At 48.6% G+C, this 20,640-nt stretch overlaps 2 protein-coding genes across 2 annotated transcripts; both read right to left on the minus strand.

Moving 5' to 3' along the window:
• Positions 1-621: 621 nt before the first annotated feature.
• LOC309891350 (keratin, type II cytoskeletal 4-like) lies at positions 622-6,768 on the minus strand (the record flags this gene model as incomplete). The annotated part of the gene is made up of 9 exons (XM_082785708.1): positions 622-1,711; positions 2,229-2,257; positions 2,582-2,802; positions 3,187-3,312; positions 3,398-3,562; positions 4,159-4,254; positions 4,912-4,972; positions 5,277-5,491; positions 6,310-6,768. The coding sequence occupies 9 exons, from the start codon at positions 6,766-6,768 to the stop codon at positions 1,233-1,235; spliced, it is 1,851 nt and encodes a 616-aa protein (XP_082641834.1). The 3' UTR covers positions 622-1,232.
• Positions 6,769-13,082: 6,314 nt separating this feature from the next.
• LOC309891388 (keratin, type II cytoskeletal 7-like) lies at positions 13,083-17,078 on the minus strand (the record flags this gene model as incomplete). Its single annotated transcript, XM_082785759.1, is given in 9 exon segments — positions 13,083-13,119; positions 13,249-13,469; positions 14,151-14,276; positions 14,558-14,722; positions 15,009-15,104; positions 15,404-15,464; positions 15,645-15,856; positions 16,487-16,984; positions 16,986-17,078. Coding segments are annotated over 9 exon segments (1,509 nt in total).
• Positions 17,079-20,640: the final 3,562 nt, after the last annotated feature.

The following is a 20,640-nucleotide window of genomic DNA, read 5'->3' on the forward strand; positions in this document are numbered from 1 at the left end:
CCCTGATTGCAGTCCCACTGAGCCCACGTAGGACAAGGTCAGCACGGGCATCTGACCTCGTTCCATGCGGTGACCTGGGAGGAGCAAGCAGGAGGAGGTCGTGGTGGGGAGTGAAGCTTTGGGCTGGCACCCTTGTCATGCAGGAGGCTGTGCAATGCTCAGAAGCATTTGGGGGGATCCTTGCAAGCTTTGAGATCAGTTGGTACTTAAGCAAAGGGCACCTTGGGCTATAAAATACCTAAGGGCAATGTCATTAAGGAGGTAAATAGAATAAACACCACTGGAGTCCTGGCATCTGAGTCCCACCATGCCCCAAGCTCTCTGCAGAGAATCCAGAGATCAGTTTGGCCCTTTCTTTGCCCATGGACACACAGACAGCAAAAGAGCACTTCTTTCCCCACTTTGTACTTTCATTAAACACCAGCTATGGAAAAAATCAGGGACAAAACACATACTTTCAATGCAGTTTATTGAAGGCACAGTGGAAAGCTGGGAATTTTGAGCAGTCAATGAAGGAAGCTCAGTTTACGTGAGTAAAAGATGTCAGACTCAGAAGCCTTGGAACTTCCTTGGTGTTTCAGGGGTGGGGATGGGGGTGAGCTCTTCTAAAAATCAGCACGCTTTGAACTAGCCACCCCTAACATGCAGAAGCAAATGAAAGTACTACGTGTTCATCTGTAAGCAAATTCCACAAAAAGCCTATGGCTGCAGTGTAAATAGCAGGTGCTTTGAAAGTTGCAATTGCCCTGTTTAAAATTTAAGCTCAGATTGGCAGCTCAGGGTTTATTTTTTGACAAGAAAAGGAACATGCGCTTTGCAGTGCCTCCTGGGAAAGTTAAACCATCACGCTCTTTTCTGAAATGCTTTGGGAGGTGCTGTAAGAAGAAGTGTCTTGTAAGGAAGAACATCACTAATGAATCTGCTCGTTATGGGAAAGCCAGGGAGGGAAGGCAGTGGAACAAACAAAACCTAAAAGCTGCACTAACCTAGGCAGTATAAACTCAGGGAAACAACACCATGTTGAGCACCTGCTGCAGAAGCTTGCTAGATGTGACTTTAGGGTTGGGGACTCTGAAAACGTTACCTGATGGAGTGTATGTCTGATGCTAATGAGTTTGGGAATGGACTTGGTGACAATGGTGCTATTTGTGGGCAGAGAAACAATTCTGCATCATCTCAGTGATAGGAACTGAGCTCTGATGGTCCTGGCTGTGCCACCCCTGTGGATGTTCCTACGGAACAACACAGGGGTCTCTGACAACCCCAAAATTCCCCACCACACCATTGTTGCACCCCACCACTTCGGGGCCATTTGCAACAACGACTGGGGAGCCCCCCAGCTGCCTGATGACACAGCCTTGGTTTCCAAAGCTGACCACACCACCGGCTTGGCAAGCCCCCATCCTGGCATTCAAGCCCGGGTTTCCCGTGCTGATGACGGTGCGGGCCGGGTACCCGCCGCTCCGGGAGCTGAATCCCCCATTTTTGCAGCTGACTCCCCCAGCTTGGCAGTACACCTCTGGGACACACTGCTTCGCCACCGAGCTCATGACTCTCTTGGGATGGATTCCAGCACTCCGGGAGCTGAACCCTCCGTTCTGGGAGCTGTGGCGTCCGGACCGCCTCCCCAGGGAGCCGTAGCCACACGCGGCTGCGTTCGCAGCCAGCATCCCGCAGTCTTCAGGGATATTGTAGCCGCTGCTGACCACAGCTGCAAGACAGCCCATGGGATTAATTATTTGGAGCTGGAAGACGCTCAGAGGCAAGTCATTTCATGAGGGACAGAACCAACCAAACCTGATCGGCGCTGCACTGATCCAACCAGCCTGAGCCCCTGCTCCTTCCTCCTCCTCCCCCAGGTCCCCGCACAGCCCTCGCAGATCCTCCTACCTCCCACGCTGCTTTCCAGGCTGGAGGCTTGTTCTTGCCCAGACCCAACGCACACCAGCCCGTTGCCTGCTGGGCTGGCCAGGACAGCTTGCTGTCACCTCCAAGAGGAGAAAAGGGGCATGAATTTGACCTTCCCCCCCTCCATCCAAATGATGATTTTCTGGAAATTCGGAGGCATTTGAGGTTTCTGGGACAAAAGCTTTTTCCTAACAGCCTGGGCTGGACTGGAAAGGGAGACAAAGGAGGAGGGAGCCAGGATTTATGGAACACTGCTGTTCCGTAAAGTGCCCTTCCTACCATGAGAAACCCTCAAGGCTGTAAATCTTCAGGTTACTTACACACGCTCACCGGGTTCCCCACACATATCCTGTTAGGGGAAAGAAGAGAAATGCATGTTATCCCATTAACCAGTTGCATGCACATCTAGAAACTTGACGTTACTCATAACTTCCAACCACACATCCAGCCCACTTGTCTCCTAATCCCTTGTTGCAACACGTCTGACTATCCCTAGGACAGGAACTGTTTTTGCTGGCACAAGGGTGGCCTGTATGGCCTCCAGCCATCTCTCCAGCCCCAGTTTCTGTGAGCTGGCAGGATCCTGGAGCTGCTAACTTCACTTAGGAGCTGGAATCATCTGGCCTGTAGTTGCAATATCCAGGAGGAAAAGGACAAACCCTTGGCCACCCACCTGCTCTCTTCACCCTCCAGTAAAGTCTTATAGGTTGCAATCTCAATGTCCAGGGCCAGCTTGACGTTCAGCAGCTCCTGGTAATCCCGCAGCATGCAAGCCAGCTCGTCCTTGGCCTTCTGGAGGGCGTTCTGCAGCTCAACATGCTTCTCCCGTGCATCTTTCAGGGCACAGTCCCCACGCTGCTCAACATCACAGATGGAGGTTTGCAGGCAGGAGACCTGTCAGAGGAGAGGATGACAGTGCAGGTGTGTTTGGGGCTCTGCTTCCTAATCCTTGGGTAATCTGCATCTGGATTAATCAGCTCTTCCAATTGCAAACAGGGAAAGACACCAGCTTCCCTGGAGGGGTCTCTTCTCCCAGTCCATTTTTCTACTACGTTGTACAATGCATGACTAAAACAACTCCATTTTTAAAAGACTGCTTAGCTCCCAAATTTCTCCCTGTTTCATTTCAGCGCTGGTCACCACTGAAGGCTGGATTTGGGACTTAGCCTAAAGCAGGTTTTACGACTACTAAAGGCCGATGCATCATCTTCCCCTGTGTCTCATCGGTCCTCCAAGGCATTGCCCTTTCTGCCAACAGCACCTCCAGGCCTCACCTACCTGCTTCTTCACATTCTCCAGCTCACACTGCAACTTCTGTATCATCCGGGTTAGTTCTGAAATCTCACACTTGTTGCTCTGCAGATCGTCACAGTACTTGCCCCTTTTATCCTGAAGCTCCTGAAACTGGAAACCAAAACCAGGACAGTTGACATTTCTGACCTGCAGCCCCCTGAGCTGCTGTCAGACACCCAGGTTGCTTCGTACTCACCCTGGTTTGGTAGAAAGCATCCACTTCTTCTTTGCTCTTCTGGGCTATTTCTTGGTACCAGCACTCCACATTCTTAATGATGCTTTCCATGTCCAGGTCTCGGTTGTTGTCCATTTTCACGATGACCGAGGTGTCACATAACTGACGATCTACCTGAGCTCGTTCCTACACAGTGGGGAATGGCAGCTCTTAGCAATGTTAGCTGTTGGCAGTACTCAGACTTTGGAGGGAGGGAGGGAGGGAACAAAGAGTCACACTGCCCAGCTATGGGCACGAGTCAAGAAATGTCCCTTTGGCTGGCTCAGCAGAAAATCCTCCCTGCTGGATGAGCACGTCAGCTGCTGACCTACGTGCTGACCTGCAGCAATTCTGTCCACATCAAGGGCAAGGAATGCGGGTGACTTAACCCCTGGTATCCTGTCATCTTCAGCTGCTTTAGTGATGTTAATGACAGGATTAAGCTGGGAGTTTCTTGAGCTCTAATCAGCCAGCTGCAATCCGGAGTAACGAGACAGACGCATCTCTTTTCTCAGGGGTAGAGTTAGGACAGACAGTTCATACCTGGAGCTGCATTAAGAGAGGGGGAACCACCCTACCTCCAACATAATCATGCTAATATTACATTGACCTTGTAGTTCTGCGCTTTCAAGTATTCAGGGGTTGGGATGAGAGCGGTCCAAGAGGGACTGGGAGCTGTAGAAGTTGGGGGCACCCAAAGGGTGAGGCAGCACTGGCTCTGGGGACAAACCAGAGGAACTCACCTCCTCAAACACACATTTCAGCAGCTCCAGCTGCCTTCTTAGCAGATCCACCTTCACCTCCAGCTCTTCCTTGTTCAAGAAGATACAGTCTGCGTCCTGAAAGAGATGAGATGCGCTCCAGCCCAATCTCGCTGAAACATTGGGGAAGCTCAGAGAAGACAGAAGCAGCGCCAATAAAAGAGATGCATGTTTCAACAAGATCTCAAGAGCAGAAAGGTGTGAGAGGATGAGTCAAGATGCCCCACTGTCTCCTCAAGGAAAACAAAGCCATTCCAACATGACTTACAGGGTTAGTTTATTTATTACTTAGGACTTAGCTACAAACTCAGAATTGACTAATGAGTGCATAAACATAATTTTTTAATATTGTTCAAATGATTTCTCCTTTTCTGATGTCCAAGTATAAAGGATGTAAAGAGACCATCAGGAAATAACCAGCCTCTTTAACATCAAGTGTGCCAGTGCAGCCTCTCCCACTCTGACCCCTTCCACGAATACACCCTCCCGTGACAATTTAAGAACGTGTTTGGGCTAAGAAAACTATTGTAGTAGTGCTGATGATGTGGACTTTGAGGGTATATTATTCTTGCTTTCTACTCCCATTGTCTCTGTTTCTGACTGTGCTTCTTTACAGGCCTCCCTCTTCCTGCTCACTTCTGCCAGGCGTTTGCTAGCAGTGCATTATTTCAGCCATGCTTTACACCAAATAAGCTCGTTAGAGGTATAACAACCCATTTATTCTGTGCTTCTCACCTTTTTCAGTGCTACAAACTCGTTCTCTACAGTTGTACGCCTGTTGATTTCCTCTTCATATCTGTTGGAAAAGGAGAAGAAAATGGCTGAGGCAAGCAACACTCAAACACAGACAGCAGCCACCATGAGCAATAACAGCCTTCGCTTGCCCAGAGGATCTCATCAGGCGCTGGAAGAGCAGTGTCTGGAAACCAAGCATTAGGCCAACCATAGATTAGAAGCCTCGTCATGATATTACCAATGCAAAGAGCCTGCAAGCGAGGCAGAAGAATGCACCATCCCCGAAGGGGCTGCGCCACTGGGCTGGGAGTGGTTGCCTGCAGGAGAGCAGCGCCAGCAGCAGCAGGAGACCCGAGGGCCCTTACTTGCACTTGAACTCCTCCACCAGCTGGCTCGTGGCACACTCTTCACTGCCCAGCTTTTGCTTTTCGCACAGCAAGCAGTCCAGGCGCTTCCGCAGGTCGCAGATGTAGTTCTCAAAGTACAGCTCGAGGTTCTTCCCTTTCTTCGGTAGTACGTACTGCTGCAGGAGGCCCCATTTGGTCTCCAGCACCTTGTTCTGCTGCTCCAGGAAGCGGACCTGAGGGCCAAAAAGCAGCAGTTCTTCAAAGAAAGAAGGGAAGGCAATAACCCACACCTGATTTAACTGTCTGCCCCCACTTTGAAACCAGAGCTGGTCCTGCAGGCATACGAATAGGACCTTAGGAAAGTGTGGGGCAATATGCCATAATATTCATGAAATTATCATGAAATCCAGCCCCTATTTAGGAATATAGAAGTCACATGTCTGAATCTCTGCTAACTCCATTTCTCACTGATGACTGCAAATGAAGCTCCTCCAGAAGCTGCCTCTGATGTGCTGTAGGACGAGACAACGTCCCCAGCTGGAGGGACCTGTTTGTCTCTTCCCTACAGAGGGATTCTACCATGGCAGCTCAGCCTTAAACATCTAACATTTGGGTGCCTGAATCAAGATCAGCTTTCTCTGCCTTCAGGAACAGTTTTGGAACAGCCACTCCACGTAAAGACAAAGGGGAAAAGAGACTCTAACACAGGACAGAAAGATGAGCCCATCTGAGCTCTAACTTCTGAGGCAGAACAAGGCTGCAACAAGAAATCAGCCTTGGACTGAGGCCATCCAGAGAGGGGACAACTTCAGGAAGTCCGGTGCTGCCACAGATGGGACTGACCCCAGCAAATACTCAGGCTGAAGTGAGCCTACCTCCAGCAGTGGAGATGCTGGTCTGAACAAACACAACTCGGTGGGATCTGGACCCTTGCAGGGACCCAGCTCCGTAGCACAGGGCACAGGCAAGACTGGTGTTTTGGGGAGGATTTGGGTTGTTTCCCCTTGTTTTTCCACTGAGAAACGTGGGTAGGGAGCAGCCTTGCACTCACCTTGTCAATGAAGCAGGCAAACTGGGTGTTGAGGGTCTTTATCTGCTCCTTCTCCTGGCAGCGTATTTCATGCTCCAGCGGGTCGACCCCAACGCAGAGGGGCTTCAGGAGCCGCTCGTCGATGCAGATTCCTTGGATGCCATCAGCCTTGCGATCAGGGTAGCCTCTGATGATGCTGTATCCCCTGGGGCCACAAAGGCCGACCCTTCCTCCAACACCACCGTAGCCTACACCTCCGAAGCCGAAGTCTCCGAAACATCCAGTACCACAGACCCCGTTCACATAGGAAATTCTCCTGCTTCCACCCAGGTTGCAGACGCTCCTGCTGCTGTAGGCGCCAGCCCCGCAGCGGGCAGGTTGGCAGGCGGAGGCGGCGAAGCTTCGGCCGCAGATCTCCGAGGCTGAGCTGAAACCTCTCCGTCCCAGCACGGACCTCACCGTGGGCGCCTGTCTGCTCATCGCGGCTCCCGTGGAGGTGGAATGTGGAGGTTCGGGGGAAGCTCTGCTGCAGGAGAGGAACGGAGATCCCGCTGCAGTGACACCTTGACGCTACCCCTTATATATATTTGGGAAGCTGGCCTTGATAGGATCAGGACATTAATTTAAAGCGCTTAAGGGTTTGGTTTGCCTGGCAGCAATGAATGCTCCTCAAAATGCAAAACAGCCCAGCAAATACTAACTACTGAGGAAATAAAAAGGAATCTAAAAGTGCTCTGTTTGCAAGTTGGCTTAGAATACATTACGGTTTGAAGTGCTCCCCTAACTTACGCTAATTATAGTTTAGCAAACATTTTTGAAGAAACTCTTTGTGATTTGTTTGCAGTGTGTCGTTTGGGGTTTTGTGTCTCATGGGGTTTTGTGTATGATGGCATATTTTGCAGACTTGCACTTTGTGGGGTTAATTTCACAATCTCTCCTTTTTTCTCTCACCAGGCTCATTTTGGGTGTGGAAAAGTAATAACAACAAAAAAGAAATCAGCCATGAAAAAAAACAATGGAAGTAGTGCTATGATGCCTAAAACACTGGTAAATTTACTGAGTTATGGGTTTGGATTCATATGCAAGGACTCAGAGTGCCCCCCCCAGAAAAACTTCCCTTGCAGCATTTCACACCAACCTTCACTTACCACCACAAAACACCACAAAAACAGAGCAGATTCATCCAGAAACTGAGGCACGTTTCTGTTGGCCACTAGATTTATGTCCTGTGACATCCCAGTGATGTTTTTCACTCAAGCAGTGCTGCAAATTCTTAACCCGAGGTCCATTTGACATGGTTAAATCTTTGTCCCTCGCTATGTGGAAGTTCCTACCCATCTGGACGTCAGAGACCTTTTGCTTCATCTTCTGGCAGTACCTGCAGGTAGCAAAAAATGATTGGCCGCGTGTTTCAGGCTGGTGAGATCCACCACATTCAAGAAGCGACAGCTGAAGGATGGGTGACTTTGCCAGGCACGTCCTTGACTCAATGGGGATGCACTCAGAGAGAGACAACAGCCCCTGGGCCGGTGTCTGGGGGAACTAGCGTGATTCACTCTCCACAGGCATTGGTCTTTCTCCATCAACAGAGGAAGCCTTAATGAGTAGATTAGACGGACACCTGAGATGGCTTTGACTCACATTGGCCAGAGAATCCCTCTCTCCTAATCACCAGCCCAGGGAGGTGAGACACTGAAACAACCATCTCTGGCTCTTCAACAAACTGAACCTCAGAAAGTCAGAGCAACCGGGCTTTTCCAGCTCTTTGGGGATAAAGCCCTTGGGAGACAAGACATTACCGTGCACACAACTGATAGCCCTCAGCCCTTCCTCACCAAAGGGGATCTGAGCTCCAAGAAGGCTGCTGCTGCCTATAGATGTGAGGGTATCTGGAGGCAGCCAGTAGTCATGTTCCCTCACCCTCTTTAACCCCCCTCCAAAGGCATTTTCATTGCAAATCACAAAACCAACGCTAAACCTCCTTAAAATGTTAAGCCTTCTAATATCAAGCTCTCTGAAAAGGATACACGCATCAAAACTCAGAAAGCCATAAGACGTGACTACAACACTGAGATTCACGAGGCTATTAATTGAACGCATAATTGCAACTTACATGAGTTTGAGGGTCTGGTGGTATAAATTAGTTGCGTAAACTGATGCTCTTGCCTTATACAACTGGAATAATTCAACATGTTTATAGCATGACTTTCAGATTACACCTTTGTCTGTAATATTTTAGGCTCATAGTTCATGCTGGGTTGCCAGCACAATTGGCAATATCAGTTAAAACATACTGCTGGCAAATACGGGAGACTTCAAGCTAAAGCTTGTAACTTCTACAATCTTTTAAATTCTAAACAAAGGTTGATCGGAAGTGAAATGCACATTTGAATCCAAAGAACAGTACAAAAGGCAATTGTTTCGCTCTCTCACTCAGCTAGAGCTGCCATGCATTCTACATGGCAAGGCTGCATCCTGAATCAGAAGTCGGGCTGGGAGCTGCTGTGCTGCCGCTCCCTTTCTGCACCCCATTATACACGTCGGCTGCGTGAGGGACACCTGGAACTTATCACAGACTGCAATTAGACGTCTGCGAACCAACTGCGCTGCATCAGCCTCACTTCCAAAACTTCTCACCAGTGCTGCCGGCTTCACGCAAGGTAAGAGATTTGTCCAGTATTGAGAAAAATGTTGGTGTTGGCCAAACTCCTGCTGTTGCTCATGAGCCACGCTGAGAAGGCAGCATTGCAGGAGGTTCACTTAATGTCTTCTAGGTCTTTCCAAGGAACATCGAGTGTTTCATCTGTTGACACGTAAGATCTCAGGAACCAACAACTTGTTGTGAGTAAGGACATGAGAAATGGGAGAAGCAAAAATTGCATTTTTTAAGAAAAGGTAATTCATCATACTTACTTCTTTTTTAAGGGAGAAGGGGGGACAGAGGAAGGAAAGAAGAAAAATATTTTGATGAGGGGTTGAATGAATCATTTTAACGACTAGCAATCTCTCCCTTTGTCAGCGTTCTTCTCCCTGTATGTGCTGCTGAAAATGGAATTCATTATGAGAACATGTGAAGTTCACTAATTTGTTTGTTGCCTCTGGAGATGAATCTCAACTAGCTCTTAAAATATATTTTATGCGATAGTCTCAAAGAACCATGCTCCATCTCTGTAATTATAGACAGCCATAGAAAACTCCTTGCATTCAGATAGGACAATGGCAATAACAGCATTTGATAGGCATAAGATTGGGTTGTAATATGCATTTTTACACACGCACAGCTTCAAGGACTATATAGACTCTTGTCCATGACATTCACAAGGTGTTAAAGAATTGATTTGGTTAGTGCATCCTCATCTTCTTGTATCCTAAAGCCAAGGTCATCCATGAGAATTCAGTGTGGTAATGTATTTTTTCCTCTCATTAGCCTCTGTCTGCTCTATGTCAGAAGTCGAGGCTGGGATTTTCAAAGGATGTTCCTCATAAAATTCATCAAACACTGGGCCTGGATTTGCCTCCCTCCCAACTTCAGCCATCAAACTGGCCGTGTATTCTAATTTCATCTTTGAGACTCCCTCTATGGCTAATGTAAGGAGATAGGCATCTCCAGACAGTGATTCATCACATCCTAAAATAGGCAGCTAGGATAGGTGGGAGGAAGCAGCCTCTGGAGGCACTTGCCTCGCTCTTTATTGACTACCAGAGGCAGTCTAGACAACCAGACAACCAGACCAGGCGCCCAACTTCTGGATGGTTAAAGTTAGGCAAAATTAGTCCCACCCTTTGGGCGCCGAATTTCTTCAGCACCTTTGAAGTCTTAATGAGAGTACACAACATCACACGCTCCCTAGATCTGCTCGGTTCCTGCTGTACACGTATGTCATATCTCCGCGTGGTGATTAGCACCTGTAACTCTGAGGCTCCCAACAAAGCAAAGGATTGGTTTGATCTTTTTCCACGCTGATGTCTTCCTCCCACAGAACTGCACAGTGGAAATAAGTGTGGGATGTATGGGAACCCAGGCCCTTGAATGGGATGGAATCACACTGCCTGTTAAAGCAATAAGATCAGAAAAGGAAAGGAAAACATTGCGGCTATTACTAGGCTACGGCAGCCTCCCTGTAAAGCTGGAGGAACTCTTCTCCCTTACCACTGAAGCTGTTTGCTTGGGCAGGAGGGATTCTGTGAGCCCTGCAGAGGAAGAATTGCCCACAGAGGCTGGGCCAGGTCCTCCTGGGAAGCATGTTCAGGTGGCAGGAGATACCTCTGCCTTTTGTTATGCTAAGGCACTAATGCCCAAGCCCTTGTTTGACTTGATTCGTGTAGCTTTGTGATGTGCTGCTGAATTCCTGATGAAGCGCCCGGCTGATTCATGAAGCACTGATGTTCAGAGAGGCTGGTCACGGCTTTAAAGAAAAGTACTTCCTAAATTAACTTATCAGATCAGAACCTTGAAATGGTGAGGGGGGAGGCTGGAGGTGAGAAAGCAACACTAATTCTGTGTCACCTCTCTTATTCTTCTCTTATGACAGAACCACCTGTTTTCAGTGGAAACACCATAACCTTTTTGAGATACTTAAACCCCTCTTAATGAATATTTACAACTGCTCCATTTTCTTTTGTTGTCAAATCTTTCCTGTGGTTTTCTTCATTAAAGATCATGACTGTTTTCTTTTGTATTCCTGATTGTTCTCTTTGTATATGATTGGGAAAGGGCATCTTATCACACAGGAATTATGGAGGGAGAGAAAGCTCTTCCAGTTCTGAATCACGATAATTGCTTCCGATAGAAAAGACCTTCCCTCTGGATTCCCCCTTTTGTAAAACACGTATCTGCCTGGCTGGCACCTACATGGTTCATTTCTTTGCTCTGCTAGTTAGCTTTCATCAGTTCAATCGCAAAACAGTTTAGTCCTTTGTGGTTGGTTTATGGCACCAATTTGTTGGCTTCTTTTTTAATCTGCTCAAGCGAACAACAAAATGTCTCCCTCTGATCAGTTTTGAAATCCTAAACTGGTAGTCATAGGATTTTCAAAATGATGCTGAAAAAAAAAGCAACCAAGCATATTCCTGAGTTCTTTCCTATAATGACCCTATTGCAGAAGCTTTTGAACAGCTATAAAATGTGTTTTATCATCACACCTCTGTAGTAGACATGCTATAAAAATGCAAAGCAACTGAGATGAGTTCTCTGTGAATCTTGTAACACCCATTGAATAGCATTGGGAAGGAGCCAAATTTGCTGCAAATTGGCGTAAATAACCTGACTTTAAAAGGTTTCTGTAATTTACTCCAAGCAAAGTCGGTGCTGCACAACACTCTCTGGACAGCCCTGCTACCTCGGTTTAGCTGTTCAGGCTTCTAATCAACATATACGCCTGAACTGGGCTTTTCTGTAGTCTTGGGAAATGCTAAAACCCAAGCAACAAAACATTCGTCTCCATGCACTTTATTGGGAAAAAAAAAAAAAAAAAAAAAAAGAGCAAAAAGTGCAGAGCTCTGTAGTCACCAAGGTAGAAGCGAGGGTGCTGTAATTCATGCGGATGTCAAAGCACAGACCGCCTGTCAGGACGCTAAGGAAGGAAGCTAATAGAAGCACAAGCAATGCAATTACTCTTTGCTGACTACAGAAGGTGAAATGTATCTTTTTTTTTTTAATTGAGATTTCCTTTATGACTTGCCTGCCTGAATATGGATGACCCATCAGCTCCAAGACAGCGAACAAAGAGCCCCTGGAGTCCTGCCCCTCCCCTCCGTGACCCTGCGCCACCAGCACAACTCCGCCAACTCGTCTAAAATTATGTCGGGCAGACTTTGATGAAATGGAGAGTCCCACAGGCTCATTTCCAGGAAAACTCCAGAGGCAATTTATGGAAAGGTTTTGAATTAAATATCTCAACTTGTTTCATAGAAAGCGAAGGCTTAATCAGGAAAAAAAAGGGAAGATAAGGCTGGTGGGAAGTGGGAATTGAGTGATAAGATGACAAGTGCCCCAATCCAACCTCCAGACCTTTAAAGAAGCAGCATTAAGCAAGAAGTATATGTGTTAAGCATCTATTTTTTGATGCGATCCTGGTGGAATTCCTCTGATGTGGTTTCCTAATGTTCTTCTACCCAGGATGCCTCTTCCCCTCGTGTAAGGTGGGGTGGGGGACATTTTGCTGCTGCAGGTGGAACAGGGCTGTGTTTTTCTGCTTTAGCTCTTGCCTCCTGCTTATCCTGCCTAGCAGAGCGGGTGCTCAGATGCAGGTATTCCTGGGGCACAGAGGCCCAACTGGGATCCCCTTCTGTGGCCAGTGCACCACCTGTGAGCAAGCCGGGTTTCCTGAGCTCTGCGCAGCTCCGCAGCTCTCCCCAGACCGCCTGCCAGCCCCTTTGCAGAGCCCATCAGCACCCATGGGGGCCGAGCTCTGGCATGAATGGCCCCCACATCCAGAGCTACTCCTGGGGAAGCAGCCACAGCTGGGAGCACCAGAGACCCAGCACCTCCCTGCAGAGCTGGCGGCGCTTCTCGAGGTGAAACCCCCATGGCAAGCTGCAGCATCTCCCGGCTGGGATGCTCTCCCAGCACCACAGAAGGACCCGTGTCTTCTGCACTGCAGACCAGGTCCACAGCCCGGGCTGGCTTTGGAGCCAGAGGATCTGTTGCAAGGTGTGGTGATCGCTGTTATGGGAAAACACAGGCTGAATCACTCGGGGAGCGCTTCCCATGGGGATAGTGCAGCCTTTCTGCACCCCGCTGCAAACCAGCACTGGCTTTTTTAATGTCATAAGGAAAACAGAAAACCTCGAGCTTACTTACATACTCTCATGGGGCTCCAAATGCGTATCCTGAAGGGGAAGAAAGTCAGAAGGTTATCTGTCATATAACTAGCATTTCTAGCATTTTCCAGTCTCCGTGTCTCTGCTGAAGTGTCCCGAAACTGAGCACTGCACGCACACTGTTGCAGAGGTACCCACCTGCTCTCTTCACCCTCCAGTAAAGTCTTATAGGTTGCAATCTCAATGTCCAGGGCCAGCTTGACGTTCAGCAGCTCCTGATAACCCCGCAGCATGCAAGACAGCTCACCCTTGGCCTTCTGGAGGGCATTCTGCAGCTCCGTGTGCTTCTTCTGTGCATCCTTCAGGGCACAGTCCCCACGCTGCTCAGTATCCTTAACTGATGTTTGCAGAGAGAACACCTGTATCGGAGACACAGAATTTCTCACTTTCCCTGCCCAATGTCTTCCATATTTTCCTATAAAAGAGAAATTCTGTCTTCTTTTGAAATGAAGTATCGATGTTGCTTTTAGGGAACGCAAATATTTCCAAAATCAAATCTCAGTTCTGAAACACTACAGAATAGATCTCTGTACTGTGAGGCTGTGTTAAGCCTTGTTTTGAGGATACTAATACTTCTAATAGCTCTAATTGGAACTGATAATTAAGGTTTTCCATTACTTCCCGTTATAAAATATATAATGAATCAGATGGTCTGAAAATTATACTAGTTCCAATGGGTGGTGAATTACTGGTGATTCATAATTGTACCCTACTTACTGAATGCTTTGAACCTATGTCAGAAGCATTGTCTCCTGCCAGAATTCTTGCTGGAGCAATTGTCTGTGTGCTGTAGTAAATCCAATGAGCTAATATGGCGATTTTTTTTTTTTTCGATAATCAAAATGATCCAGCAGAAAACAGGGCAGCACAGCAGATTACCCTTTTTCCCTGCTCCACAGGGCTAAGATCTTCTCTAGAGTAGTGGGACCAGTGTGAGGCACTGCTATTCAGCAAAGACAAAATAAATGCAAGAGATGTAGAAAACCAGACTTGCTATATCCCACCTAGGAGATTCAGTGATTAAATATGGCCCACGATACCTGCTTCTTCATGTTTTCAAGGTCACATTGCCACCTCTGGATTGCAAAACTCAGCTCTTCAATGTGTTGCTGGTGGGACTTGAGTTGACTGCAATGACTCCTCTTTGCCTCCTCAAGCTCTTGGTACTGACAGAAAGACAAGAGAGAGCTGGCAATCAATACTGGTAGCATAGGCAACAGAGGAGCCTTGCCTCTGTTTCCAAAGTAAAGTAGACTAACTTTAGAAAAGTCCTCATGCTATTGCTTTGGGGATGTTCCCCTGACTTGGAGACTCTGCCAAGTTTAGCAGAACAGAAAACTAGGTCCATAAGTTACGTAGTCAAGACAGAATGAAAGAAATCCTTGCCTCTGAACTGCTGCCTTCTGACAGCTACATGAAGGACATGTTACTGTTTGCTGCAACTTACCCTAGTTCTGTACAACGCATCCAACTCTGTCTTGCTTTTCTGAGCTGCATCCTCATACCAGCGCTCAACGCTCCTGAGGATGCCCTCCATGTCCAGACCTCGGCTGTTGTCCATTTTCACAACAATGGAGGTATCACAGAGGCTTGTCTCCAGCTCAGCAATTTCCTAGAAGCCATATGAAGTGGCTGTGAGCACTGGGTTTCCTATCTCGCAGCCCAGTGGCCGTAATACCACCCCTGAGAGTTTGTCTGGAGCCACAGCCCATGAGTTGTGGCTAGAGTTGGCCATGCATGCAGCTTGAGGGTTTGGGGCTTTTGGAGATCTTCTTTATTCCCGCTGCCTCTCCTAGCGACCCTGATGGATTGGTTTAACTGGGACTAAATCAGTGTAAACAAGGAGTGGCTGGTAAGAATAGCTGCCATCAACAAGAATGGGAGAGGAGCATCCATACCTGAGCCGACACACACTTCAGGAAGTCTGTCTCCTGCTTTAGGGTTTCCAGCTTTGCTTCCAGCTTTGCCTTGGTCAGATAGACACAGTCCGCATCCTAAAAGAGTTCCCAGACATTTAGAAGTCAAAATGGTGGCTACATGGAGACCTAAGTAACTTTACTGAGTTTTTAGTATAGGAAATTTTGTTTAGGAGATGTAGTTGTTCACCTCTGAGGGGTGCCAGAGGCTTATACAATATTGCTGAGTTCTTATGCTCCCTGGCAATACTCTGCAGCATATTTTTCTGAATCCATAATTGTCCAATGACTTATAATATTCTCAAAATATTATGGCAAAACAGAGGAAACTTTTCGGATGTCTGAATCCAACGCTTCCATTCATCCCAATTCCTTACCTTCTTCAGTAACACGAACTCGTTCTCAGCAGCTGTGCGTCTGCTGGCTTCCTGCTCATATCTGTTGGGGAAGAGAAGGGACTGGTTGCTGGGTCATGCTGATGCTGGAGATCTTCCAGCATCCTGGGTATTTAGGGCTCAGGGTGCCTTTGGACCTCAGCCTTTTGTTAGAGAGAAGTCTGTTGATATGTATAGAAGTCCATTAGAAAAATCTGTCTAGCTCCCTGCCCCATGAACTTACTTGCATTTGAACTCTTCAACTAGCTTCTCTGTGTTGTTCAGCTCAGGCTCCATCCTCTCCCTCTCATGCAGCAGCGAGTCCAGCCGCCTCTGCAGGCTGCAGATGAAGTTGTTGAAGACCTGCCTGAAGTTCTTCTGTGATGGCAGGACCTGCTTTTGGAGGAGGTTCCATTTGGTGGCCAGCAGCCTGTTCTGCTGCTCCAGATGCTGCACCTGCATTCAGAAGGCAAAGCCACCGTCGTTGGGCACACGCTTTGGTGCATCAAAAAGGGACCAGATGAAGGTGGGGGGAACAAGGGGACTTCTCTTCCAAGTCAATGCTCCAGGGGCTCATTGTGGTTCGAAGGGGACAAGAGGGCAAAAGGGGAGCATTGCAACCTTCATAACCCAAGAATCCAAGAGCAAATGGGGTGTGCTGCTCTCCCAGTCTCCAAGGAAGCCCCACAGACTTTGTGGTTATGGGGTATTTAAACACCTTTGTAGGCCAACTGGCTGGTAGCAGAAATCATCCTTTGGCTGTCGACAACACAACTTTACAAAGTCTATCTGTGCAGAGAGGGCAAGAGTGCAGAAGCGCAGCAAGGTACCTTGGAAGAACAGCTCGCTTCAGCTATTAATAATGCATACAGCTGCAGCTTGTCAACACATAAATAATCAGGTTAAAATAACATTATCAGCTAGATCTGCACTTGCATCTCATGGTGCTGGAGCCATGCATGCTAAAACCAGCATCAGGGCCACGTAATGGGACAGGAAAAGGAGAGGAATCAAAGACCTGAGCACAAAAAAGGGTTCCTTTATACTTAAAGCCCATCATTCCTTTAATCTCGCCTCAGCTCTCACCTTGTCAATCAAGCAGGCAAACTGGTTGTTGAGACTCTTCAGCTGCTCTTGCTCCTGCCTTCGGATGTGCTGCATTTCAGGGTCGATCTTCACATCAAGAGGCTGCAGCAGGCTCTCGTTGACGTGCACTGCACGAATACCTTCACTTCTGCAGATGAAGGCACTCCCCTGACCCCCCCTTTCACTACAGGCGTGGACGTCCCTGCGCCCCCACCCTCCACAGCCTGCCTGTGCCAGGCAGTGGCCAGCAGAAATCCATTTCCAGCCCCCAACATCACGGAGGCTTTGGCTGCTCCAGGCTCTGTGCCCTCTTCCCAGTGGGGCAGCAGAGGGGAAGGTGCTGCTCCGACAGCAGCTCACGCCACTCACAGCAGAAGATGCTGAGAAATTCCTCCCATGAAGACACCTCCCTGCTGACAGCTGCTGGCTCATGCTGGCAGACGTGGCGGGGGAGAGGATCAGGGATGTGGGGCTGCTGGAGGAGAGCAGCTCAAAAATGGGCCCCTCTGCTCTGACATCCCTGAGCGCCTCCTTTATACGCATCCCAGAAGTGGGGCTTGGTTGATGCAGATGAATAATTTGGGGTTTTCATGGGGTTTGCCTTGCCTGGCAGCAATTTGTAGGTTTAAATATGCAAAACAATGCATAACACTGAACATTTGTGAAATCCTATGGAATTGTGCTGCTTTTGAATTGCTTTGCTTGCATTCCAAGCTTGGAGGACACCGTGTGCTGGGTTTTGTAAGGATTTTTTTTTTCAGCTTGTCCTCCCTCCTTCCATAAATTACAGCTTAGCAAGAAGGACATACCCTTAAGAGTATCTCCCACTCTGTCCAAGAAACTCTGTAGAGGAATGTTCTGCTGAACAGCAAATTAAAACTGATCCTTGCATTATCTATTCTTTCCCCAGTCACTCCCTTGGGAGTCTCCGAGGCATCTCACCCAAAGGCAAAGACAGCACGTGTCCACCAGCCACAGGCAGCCCCACACCTGGAAGCTGGGAAACACAGAGAATGGGACGCACCAATTGGTACAGAAGGGTGAAATATTTATTTTTACAAACAGCCCTCCTGACACCATCCCTGTGCTGAGGCTGCTCACTAGCAGCCTCTCTCTTCTCCGTCAACTCCAACAAAAGTCTAAGCTGACAAGCTCAGGCTTAGATGACCAGCTTTTGGAAGCATAAATTAGAGCAGCTCTAACTTCTCATTAAGTTTTTAGCCCAGATTTTATAAAAGACCCCCCAAAATGAGACTTCCTGGAAGATGACAAATATCCTAGATAGGAGACTTAGCCACAAAGCTGTTACCTGGATGCTCGTTAACCATTTAATTGGGAACAGCGGCAGGCTTAGCCCTGGTGGGAAGACTATGAATGCACCAGCAACCAGTACAAGGTAAAAACATGTACCTTATTAATAGGGCCACGGTATGGCTGCTCTCTGTTACTATTCTTTATACTTGAGCTTGTAATTAAAACTCTCGGGATACCTCAAGGCAAATAAAAATGATTTATTAGGGTTGCTTGACAGCTGAGGAAGAAAAGGCTGATACGTTTCATATATTTGCTGAGAGCCTCACAATGCCTCAGAGGTGGGGCCAGGATTACATCTCTGTCCTGGTGGCTTCTTTCCAAAGCCTCTTTCAAAACAGAAAGGCAAATGGTTTCATTTCAGAGGGCTTGAAATGAAAGGTTTTCCCCTGCTATTATGCCATCTTAATCCGTAACTTTGGTTGGCTTTTTTTTTTTTTTTTTTTTTTTTTTTTTTTTTTTTTTTGTCAATTAAATGTTTATGTGTTTCAATTGGAGAAGGGAAAAAAAAAAAAAAAAAAAAAGCATTTCAATTGCTCATCTCTTCTCTGGGCTTTGCAGGGATTTTTTTAATTATTTTTCTCACTTCCTCATTTCAGTGGAGGGTTTTTTCACCACCTTTCGCAAGAAGGCTGATGAAAAGCAAAACGGGTTACCAGAAACCTTGCTGGTATTCCGGCTCCTGGAGCGGCTGGTGCCCAAGGTTTTCTCGTACCTCATTATTTGCAAATGCTCTGCACTGGAACAATTTGCCCTTAGCCCAGCAAGGGAGACAATCGATGGTATGCAGTAGCTGGAAAGACAACCGGCTTAATTGCAGGTTCTTGACAGCACTATCAATTACACCCACACGCCGAGGAGCAACAGTGATTGAAGCCCTGGGTGCCTCACCGCCCGCTTAAATGCAGGCAGAGTCCATGGCAGCCCCAGCTGGAAGAGCAGGATCGGAGCCCACAAGGAGGACACTTGGCCCGGAGCTGCACCGGCTGCTCTGCACCCATTTTGTGCTTCCAGCTGGGCCCTCCCCAGCCTCCCACTGAAGACCATTGCTGCACCCAGGGGTGAGCATTGGGACACCCATGTCCTCCCGCACCACGCAGGTGGCGAGCTCACCCACTCCACCCAGTGAAGAGAGGCTGAGCCTTCCAGGGAGGCAGGGTGAGCATTGGGTCCTGCTCCCTCAATGTGTTTGGAGCCTACAGGGTTACAGCTCCTGCTTTGGAAAGTTTTCTTCTCCTGCACATGCTTTGATGAGCAAAACTCACAAACTCAGGTTTTTGTGTGCTCCCAGATGTAGCAAAATGTTCCTCTGTCTGGACCAGCCTCACCCCTGAAACCCCCACCCCCCCAGTCCTGGTGTCCCTGATGGCCCCAGCTCCACAGAGGACAGAGGATACCACCAGAGGCAGCACGTGTGCACACCATCTGCTCATGGGGGCACTCTGGGCTTAAAACCCACCAGATCTGCCCACTTCCTTCTGGTTGGTGGCACTTCATGTGCCCCTGAACAGAGGTGGCTGTACGTGTTTGTGAGCACTGAGGAAGCAGCAAGGGGAACAGCTACCAGGGCAATCACAGCTCGTCAATCCTCTAACCGCCAGGAATTTTGGAAAGAGGCCCAGCAGCGAGAACAGGAGGCCCATAATTCTCATGGTGCTACAATGGTGCCGTGCCCAACGTCACACCTTTTGCCAAAGTAAAGCAAGGGAAGGAACCTTTTGTTCCTGCCACCTCTGCACGGCAGAGGGCTGCAGCCCCAAGCTCCATCGCCCAGGATGGCGCCCGAGGGGCATCTCCGCACAGCTCTGGCCCAGCTCCTTTCTCCCACCAGGTGGTGGCATCGAGCGCACCCTGAGCATCCCCACCCGGCCGTGGCGGTGCTCCTGCGCCCAGTCCAACGCTCCCCGCTAGCAGGAGCTGGCTCGCACCTGTAGAGGGCAATATTTAGAAGGCACGGGGACAACGAGGTCCTCAGCCGTGCCAGAAGGTGAGATTTCTTACGGGTTTGTACCCCCAGGTTTGCACCTCTCGTGCACGTCAGGGTGTGCCCCGAATAGACCAACACATACACACACACACCGAGGAGGGTTTCAAGCTTTTAGTTCCCAAAGAAAAAGGTCCCAAACGGCCTCAGTGGAAGGGCTCAGAGCAATACAAAGAAAGTCTACAGAAACAATAGCAAACATCGCAATACAGACGTAAAACAGAGGTGAGTCCGTGGTGAGCAGGTTACAGCACTCGGTGCAGGCAGAAGAGTGCCCAGGGTTGCAGGTGACATGGCCAGACCAGTGGTGACAGGGTGCTGGGCCTCCAAAACAAAGGCAATACCCTTGCAGATTTTTGCAGGAAGATGTTATGGTGGTAGGGTTCTCTGGAAGAAGGCTGGGTCCCTGACCAAATCCCCAGGCAGACAAGCATCCCCCCCCGCGAGCAGGCCACCCTCCATCAGTCCAATTCCCAGCCCCGTCCTCAGGACCAAACCATTCAAGTCCTCCACAACCTGAAATGCATCACTGATATTCATCCTCCCCGAAGCTGCTCCTATGGCCAAAGCCAGACCCAATGCGGCCAGAATGAGAAAGGTCCCCAGATCTTGACCCCAGAGCACTAGAGCTATACCCTTCATGGACAGAACTGAAGGAATCCCCAGAGGTGGACATCTCACAACGAAAACCTTCCCCACCAGCAGATGTACAGGAACCATATCCTGAACTACCACAACCTCCAGACATGGAGCCTCTCCTACCACAATTGCCTCCAGAGCTAGAGCCTCCTCCAGAGCCTCCTCCTCCTCCACAGATGGACCCTCCACTGCCATAGCTCGATCCACTACGACCTGAGCT

This window comes from Aythya marila (assembly GCF_965140915.1).
Source record: "Aythya marila genome assembly, contig: HAP1_HAP1_SCAFFOLD_193, whole genome shotgun sequence".
Taxonomy (NCBI): domain Eukaryota; kingdom Metazoa; phylum Chordata; class Aves; order Anseriformes; family Anatidae; genus Aythya; species Aythya marila.